The following is an 8,968-nucleotide window of genomic DNA, read 5'->3' on the forward strand; positions in this document are numbered from 1 at the left end:
AAGCGTGAGCAGAAGAATGTGGATCAGCCTGTGGAGTTGTGGGAGTCTGTTTTTGTGGAGTGATGAGAGTTTAATCTGAAGTAATCACTGAACCATCCAGCAAGAGGATGATCTCAAGCAAACATCCAAACGCCTCGAGGCTTGGTTCAGAAATTATTCCTGGAATGGACCATCTCAGTTCCCTGGTTTGTCCTTAAAAATCACCGACTTCCACGGCTGTAGTTAACATGCCTTCATTAAATGTAATTCATATCATTAGTTTGTCTGGCAGGGTGGAGATGTTGGATAATTTAGAGTGCAGCTACAGGACACGAGTTGAACTTCTGCAGATAAACATGAGATGTGAGGGTTGAAAACCGGAGTGTCTGTGGAGTTATGTTCACCTGGACAATGTCTCTCTCAGCAAAGCGTCCCCTTGAAGACACTCGGACCTCGTCGCCATCCAGCTCCTCCATAGCTGCAGACAGGAAACACAGTCAACAGGCATCATGTACAGCAGTGTGCAGCCCACACAGGGTTAACTGTGGAACATGCTGAAGCTTATAGGACAGGTGTGAGGGTAAAACCTGTTATATAAGGACAGATAAGGACAGGACAGGTGTGAGGGTAAAACCTGCTATGAAAGGACAGATAAAAGCACAGCAAGGCATGTCACCTTTAACAGGGTTGCAGAGGTAGAAACAACATGAAAGGTCATCAAATGAAGTTCAAAGTAAATAAAAATGCAAATAAAAATAATAATAAAATTAAGTTTCAAGAAGAGATTTAAACGAGATCACACCAGAGATCAACTGGCAGGAAAAAAAGACTGCAATAAAGAAATACAGGTATGAAATAAAGGTGTGAAAGTCAAAATAGGTCATATTTTTGGAATATTTCTGAGCCTGCTGCTAAAAGCTCAGATTATTGTTAATGTTTTTTTTTCCCTCACAGGTTTGACTGGACACCTGCTGAGGTCAGAAGACCTTCAGCCCCATCCTGGATCCAGCACCAGGAACCATGTCTCTGTATGGTAGCTGGTGTTGTGGTTTTGTGCTCATTTCATACATAAATCACACCCACAGTGAGTGCAGTTTATTATTCCGTCCTTTCTACTTTCACAACTGTTGCAAACCGAATCTCGCTTCTTTATCATTAGTGGATTCATTATAAGTCAGCAGCAGAGAGCTGAGCTGTCTGGCTAGCTACCAGTGTAAACAACATTAATTATGTCTCACAGGAACAACTTCAGCTGCTAAAAGTACAGACGTCTCTCTGTGACTTTTTCCCCCCAGATCTCTGAACAATGACTGAAACAACCTTCAACACTTTAAGACCAAAGAAGTCCTTATCTACATGTGCACATAACGCCATGCTGAGGACACAGAGCTGACTTCTGTGCTCTTCCTTTGAATTCACACAGCTCCTGTTCAAAGTTAATCCCAACACATCAGCCCTTCATGATGCAAATAAAAAACACGCGTGCAGTCCAGGCTGCTGACAAGTCCTGCAACCGTCCTCAGGGACCCACACGGACTTCAGACCGGAGACAAGTTCTGCACCACATCTGTTTCCTGCTGCTGTCTAAGACACACGAATACGTTCTGTAAAGCAGCCTCATTACAGCTTATATAGGCTGCAGGACGTACACATCCCATAAGACTGGAAGAACCATGAGAGTTCTGCTGTGGTTATTTATAGTTGTTGTCAACAAAGTAGGACAGATGAGCGAGTGACAATCAAACAGTTGGCGTTCCCAAGAGCCAGGAGTGAATCTAACGGAAAGAAAAAGAAACTAAAAGAATAAAAAAGAGAAAATGAAGAAAAAAAAGGAGAAAAGTTTAAAAAAAAGAAATAGGAAGAAATAACGGGAAAGAAATAAAAGGAAAAGCAAACAAGCCTGAGGAGACCCGTAAACTAATATTTTGTTGAACGACCCTTCGAGCCAATCACTGCCCTCTGCTCACCAGCAAAGGGCTCTAATTTGTCTGGGACAGTTCTTCTTCTTTTTTTTTTTTTAAATTATTCTTTTCACCACAACTCAAAAACAATGTCTTATTTCACTGAATTGTAATTTAGCAAATTTTTATTTATTATTACTTTTTTCATTTTCTAGTTATTTGAGTGACTTTTGTGAATTTTGCCTTTTCTTTAATGGAGGGTATAAATACATCTGAGGACGACTGTAAAAACGCTGAGTATTATGTTAACTTAATAAAATATTGAAGTTAAGCTCAAATGTCTGCATTCGTTGAATTAAAACTAAATTCAGACTGTGGTAAGTTAATAAAACTGGCTTGATAACATTATTTTTCTTCACTTGACACTGGAACAACCTTATTGAAATTTGCCAACTTATGTAAGGTTTAACATTTAAGTAATTAAGTACTTTTTATGAGCAAGTCCCTAAATAAGTGGTTGTTGGTTGAACATAATTTCAGTAGCAGTTGTCAAGAAAAAAGGAAGAAAATTCAACGTAAAAGAAAAGCAATGAAGGGAAAAAAAAAAGACAAACAAGATGAATATAAAGGTGAGGAAAGTAATTAGAAATCAAATGAAGAAAAAGGTGAAAATGATGAAAAATAAAGGGAAGAAGCAAAAAAAAAAGGCCCGTAGTGATGCTGAGTGGGGGATGCTGATGGAAGGCTGGTGAGGCTCCACATGGCACACTGAGATGGCAGATGGTGGTCGGGAGCAGCAGGGGAGAAGAAAGGGGGGAAGGAATAAATTGACCGGACTGTATGCGAGAGGCGGAGGGTGAAGCAGAGCGACGGGATGGACGGAGATGTGAGAGGAAATAAGAGAGAGAGAAAGAAATACGTTCAGTCAGAATGTGCTGAAAAAGGAAGGAGGGCTCAGGTGAGATGGGTAAACCCCGACACGTCTGCAGAGACACCGAGGCCGATGGAAAGCCTCCTGCTGCCCTGAATAACACATGGCATTGCTCTGTGTGTGTGTGTGTGTGTGTGTGTGTGTGTGTGTGTGTGTGTGTGTGTGTGTGTGTGTGTGTGGACAGTGTGATCACACTCTCAGAGGCTCAGACGTATGGAAATCACCGCCAGGCTTCCAGCCAGAGAGCAGTGAGTCGTCCATGGAGCCTCCTCAGAGGGGCTGATATGGTTCTTATGGCAAAGAGACAAAACAGATGAAGTGATGTAATGAAAGCATCTAATAGTTTACTGTGATCACTGATCATTTGGTCTCGATTAACGAGTGTCTTGGACAATAACATCCGTACAGCTTCTAACAGCAGTAAAAGCATTATGGACACAAATCCCTGATTGTTGCTGAAAAACCGTTTGTGTCCGTATTAACAGCATTAACATCATTTATATACGGTGCTCTATAAATAAGAGAAGATCAGATTAAGATTAGAATAAAATAAGATTTAGAAAAGATTAGAAAAGATTAGATAAGATTAAGATTCAGATAGAAAAGGAGAGAATAGAACCAAACAAAAGCAAAGAGTGACTTTTATGTCACATTATTTGGATTTTAATGCATTTTGTCATTTTAAAAGTAGGTTAACAGTTAAATGTCAAAGGAAATAAAAGTGATTAATGTTTGGTGTGATGACGGCATCAAGTGTGCGACCCGCCGACAGAACAGAACATTTGCTTCAAAGAGCTCCTGGACCTTCAGTCAGTGTTTGTTATTGGGCTCTTCTGTGTTCAGGCTCCTTTTCAGCAGCTAGAATAGCTGGCATGGCCCATCTGACACCTTCTAGTTAGTGTCACTCAGAGCTCTGGTTGACGGGCAGGACGTTAGTGCAGGATGACGGTCTGGCAAGTCAGACTGAAAGGAAAGGACTGCTTTGTAGAAAATAATTCCTCCTGCTGCTGCCATCATCTGTTCCATCACTCTCATGGACAAAGAGTTCCTGCAGCAGCCAAACCTGTCAGGACCTGACATGTTGAACTGCACTTGTTTGGATCTCCATGCTTTTGGTTTCGTTTCTTTTGGTCTCACCTCCAGGATCTTTCTGGCTTAGAGCCCTGGTGCTGCTCTCAGTTTTCTACCAGCTGTGGACTGCAATGCTGTCAAACCTGCCATCTCCAGACCGGCCATTGCACCTCTTATTACGGGTTTGAGGGTTTTCCTCACAGCTGGAAGGATTTTTCTGTCATCAGCTGCAGTTGTTTTCATGGAGCGACATGTCCTGTGCCCTGAAGTCCTACATCGTGTTCTTTCTACTCGGCTTCACTTGGTACATCCACTGATAAAGGCCATCTATGTCATGGAGGTCTTGGGTTTCCAATCACTCCTATAACTGGAGTCAATGAAACCCATGAGTCTCTGTCACACAAAAACAAAAACAATCATGCATTTTGGTTCTAGATTAATCACAGGTCTTTGGAAATTTGACTAAATCTGCTGGATCATAAATACAACACTGCTAACGTCTGGTCAGACCTTCTGTGGGCGTTTTCACCTCAGCTCGGTGCTGTTGGTAGCCGTCCCTAAGCTTCTGGTTGTATCTTCAACCAGCCTCATGACAGAATTGGTACAGTTAAACTTAATGTCCTGGCTTTCTGACAGACGAGTTTCTGCAGCTCCTAAAGCAGGACTTTAGGGAAGCCAGTTGAAGATCTTAATTCCAGCCTGATGTAGTGATTTCTTTCCCACTTCTGATGATTGTTTGGGGTCATTGTCATGTTGGAACACCCAGCTCTGTCCAAGACCCAGCATTCTGGCTGGTTATTTTAGGTTTCTACTAAGCATGTGGAGGTCGTCGCTCTTCTTCTTTATTCCATTGACTTTGTGTAAAGCACCAGTTCTACTGGAAGCAAACCCGCCCAGAGCCTGATCCTGCCTCCACCATGCCTTACAGTAGGTTTGGTGTTTTTGGGGTTGATTGTGGCCATAAAGCTCAATGTTGTTTCATCTGAACTTTCCTCCATAAGCTTTTTCTTTGTCCATGTGATCAGCAGCAAACTCCGGTCGAGCTTTACGGTGCTGCTTGAACGGCGTCCTTCTTGCATGGCGGCCTCTCAGTCCATGAAGAGGCTCGACGTGGGTTTCAAATCATTCCATCATAGAAAATTAAAGGTTGTCTGAGTCATTGGAAACTCAACACTGTTGTGACATGTGTGGTCTTTATAAGTGTTCGTACACTTTTGTTCCTGACTGTATATCGGTTTCCTGCACTGTGGTTTCTTACAGACGAGGTGGTAATTGGTCAAGATCAGTTCTCTGCTCTACAGAAAGAAGCAATTTCTGCCATTTTTGTATAGAAATAGTAAAACTCATGTGTGTGCAAAGACAATTAAATGAAATCTGCTTTCTTTGATTTCCAATCCAAACACATGATGATAACAAAACACGTCACTCTTTTGTACCTGAACATACGTCTTGAGGGCAAACTGCTCACAATAGGACTCATTCATTCTTCTTTTGGTGAAATTAGCTCTTAAATCTACAGAATGCCAGAATGCCTTATTGTCTGATGGTGGGGGTCACCAGTGTGGTTCTATCCTTCATGTTCTGCCTCCTTCAGCTGTTTATCGAATAAAAAAGAGAAAACTGAGTGAGATGATCTTGTCTGTCCCATTAAGTGCTGCCATAAACAGAAAGTACACAAAAATCAATTTATAACATATTCATTCAAATATATATCTGCTGGCAAAAGAAGAGCATCTGACTGTTGATGTTATTCACATATTTATTCCTAAACTCTCCACAAGAATCAGCAAAAGTTAATCTGAGCTTCAGTTATCTTCAAACATATTTTTTGAACGTAAGCTGCACAATTCTCCAAAAACACATCTGCAGCCCAGTTGAGGTCATTTTAAAAACCCAGCTACCATCCCAGAATAAGTGTCAAACCTATTTTTAGAAGTGTGGGAAGACAGATGAGCTGAGGGAACAGAAAGAGAGAACAAAAAAGGCACACGGGGAGGATGAAGCAAGCGAGAAAAAAAGAAAGGGTTCTAATAAATTTGATTTCAAAGGCTGATTCCCACACGGCTCCGACTGGGAGTGAGTGATGTGAGATGGTCTCCTGGACCAGGGACAAGACCTGGGCAGCGATGCAGCTCAGGAATCACAAGAGGAGCGCTTGATTTATCCTCCTTCCCAGAGCCATGTGTCTGCTTTTCAACAGCACAGATCACTTTCACAATCAGGAGCACATCAAGACGCTCTGTTGATCCCAGAGCGCCAAAGAAATATCAAAGATGATTCACCAAACACAACGGAGAAGACCTGCTCCTGTCACTTTAGTTTCCCTCTCCTGCTTTATTCTTGTCAGGTGAAGTGAACGTCTCAGATCAGTTAAATCTATAAATACGTTCACCACACATGTACCGTCCTCCAGCTCTCTGCTTCCTGCTTCTCATCCTGTCATGATCTCCCGGCTTTCTGCTGAAACTTCTCTTTTTCTCGTACACTCAGGCGTTCACCCCTGACACGAGCCGTAACCCTCCACGCTGAATAATAGGTCCCAACGAGGGCTTTTAATTCATTCAGTTGGAACAATTTCTGACTTTACCGTCCCTCATCTAGTCGCTTAATTCAAATCATTTCGCCAATTAACTTTACAGAGAGACATTTATGCTTTGCAGAGCTGCCCAGATTGTGAGCGCATGATTACGATTTTCTTCTTCATTCAGCTCCTCTGCACAGCGGAGCTGAACTTTACATTAAGAACTTTCCTTAAACACTACAGATGAAACCTGTGGGAGCAGATGGACCCAATGTCTGCTTGTTTTCACAGAAATATCTCTTAAAAATACCTGTGTCCAGCCATCAGGTCCTACACCACACTAAACATCACATCTTCATATCCTGTGAGGTTTATAAAAGTCAGATTGACCACCATCCTATCGCTGCACAAACTAGTCACCAGCTGCTCGTTTTTTAACTAACGAATGTCTCTTCATGAGGTTTGGTCAATTACTGGAGCATCAGTATCAGGTCTAAGAGAACCATGTTGGTCAATCCCTAATCCATCCATCCATCCATCCATCCATCCATCCATACATCTATCCATCCATTATCTACACAACGTTTAATCCTCACCAGGGTCATGGGGGGCGGAGTCTATCCCAGCTGACTCAGGGTGAAGGCAGGTTCACCTGGACAGGTTGCGATCCCCAATCAACACTCAAATATCCATATAAGTTGACATCCAGTTGTCCAGACTCATATAATACATGTAGTGAAGACTTAAAAGTGTGTAGATTCATTGGGTTAAACAGAAATCGGAGTCAGCGTTTTTACCAGTAAAGTAGATGCTGATAAGCTGTAGCTCTAACAGTAGGTAATATAGATGCTACATATTCTAAAGCTGGAGGGCTTCAGACACATTTTCAACCAGGCAGCACAGAGGATCTCACAGCTTCAACATGTGTCCTCAAGATGACTGTCAATAATTCAGTATCAGACCAAGTTCCTGAGTCATGGTGTTGAAAACCGACCCGAGAGGTGTTGGTTCAGAACATCCTGATGCTACAGCGGAGCCCACGTTTGACCTTCTGGATGAAAATGCAGTCGCTTTATTATTTTATTTTTCTGTGAAGTGCTGTCCTATTTAACAGATCAGTTCTCATTCCTGGCCCAAAACATGTGACGCTTGACCTCCAAATTCTCGTCTTCGAGTCCAGGTGACTGTTCCTGCATCATTCCTTCCAGCCGATCCTGAGAATCGAACATGATGGACAAACAGAAGCGCTCCGTCCACGGCAGGCGTGGAGGAAATAAAATGTGTTAAAACAAGAATTCAATACGTCTGAATGCAGGGATCTATGACTGTACAAACTAATCTGACATAAACCTGTTACAAGGTGATGTAAAAAATAAAATGCTGCTACTTTACTCTGACCTACAGATGTTTAAATGATAAATCTGGTCCTCTAAATATTCCACTCTGTCAGGCAGCGGTACAGAATCAGAGCTTTTTCACCAAAAGTGACCCATTGTGATAAAAACTAAATAATTTGTGCACGTCTTGGGAAAATAACGTTGAATCTGGGGTTGTGTTTTTGTATCTTTGCCATCAATTCTGTTGATTGTGATAACTTTGTGCACACTGCCTGTTCCCAGAAGATTTGATTTCCAACAATGAAGACTGTGATTACAATGTTATCAGGACTAACAGCACTGATGGAAATAAACCTCATGTTGTAACCAGCTGCACTTTTCCTTCAACGCTCAACCGTGAAAGAAAAAAAAAAAGAAAAGAAAAGAAAATTTAATTAAAGACTTGCTGTTCTTGCCTGCTGGTTAATTACACATTCTGCTGGCGGAAATGTTCTCTGTTTGAAAAGAGGAATTTCCCAACATGCTGGCAGTCAGATGGAGAAGTCTGAGAGTTGCCACCTCAGGCTTTGGGGAAACGGCGAAAGCTCGACAGCAGGCATTTGGCACGACTTTTACAATCAGCGGAGAATGAACACATTCTGATGAATTATTATCAACTCACGAATCAGAACATGAGGACGGAGAAGTAAAGCATTCAGTCTGTCAGCACAGCTCAGGTTTGATCAGTGAGAAACACCTACGAGGACTAAAACCACGTCTGACGAGCCTCTAACTTCCTCCAGCAACCCAACATGACGCAGTGTCGTGTAAAAACACATTTCTTTACCAGCGAAAATGTCACGGGAATCATTAAAGAGCATCATGTGGGAATCGATATTCTCTCCACATCATGATTTTTTCCTTCAGCGCTCAGAGAGGATCGTCTGAGAGGCAGCATCTCTCTGAGCTCTGTGACGGTTCATTACAGTACAGTAGGACTTCTCTATTTAAATAACAAACAAAAAGCTAATTAGTGGGAATGACGACATCTCTTTGTTCTCTGTGAAGCTAAACTGGAGGAAGCCAGACTCTCTCTTTGTCTCACTGTGATCGCATGTCAAGAATCTTTAATCTGTTTAATTAAAGGTTATTTTAAATAATACTTTTATGGTCAAAAACAGGGATTTTTTTTTCCAAAGGACACAGTCAGTAGGGATCCAGTTCACTGAAAAACACCATAAAACATGCA

The 8,968-nt window shown here is 41.9% G+C and overlaps 1 protein-coding gene across 1 annotated transcript in view; it reads right to left on the reverse strand.

The window, feature by feature from the left end:
• LOC103359415 (copine-9-like) overlaps positions 1-8,968 on the reverse strand; it is a 167,763-nt gene that overhangs the window by 1,461 nt on the left and 157,334 nt on the right. The window contains 1 exon segment of the mRNA XM_008284752.1: positions 384-457. Coding sequence (XP_008282974.1) covers positions 384-457 — 74 coding nt within the window.

The sequence above is a fragment of the Stegastes partitus genome, unplaced genomic scaffold, assembly GCF_000690725.1.
Source record: "Stegastes partitus isolate 25-593 unplaced genomic scaffold, Stegastes_partitus-1.0.2 Scaffold370, whole genome shotgun sequence".
NCBI classification, from domain to species: Eukaryota; Metazoa; Chordata; class Actinopteri; family Pomacentridae; genus Stegastes; species Stegastes partitus.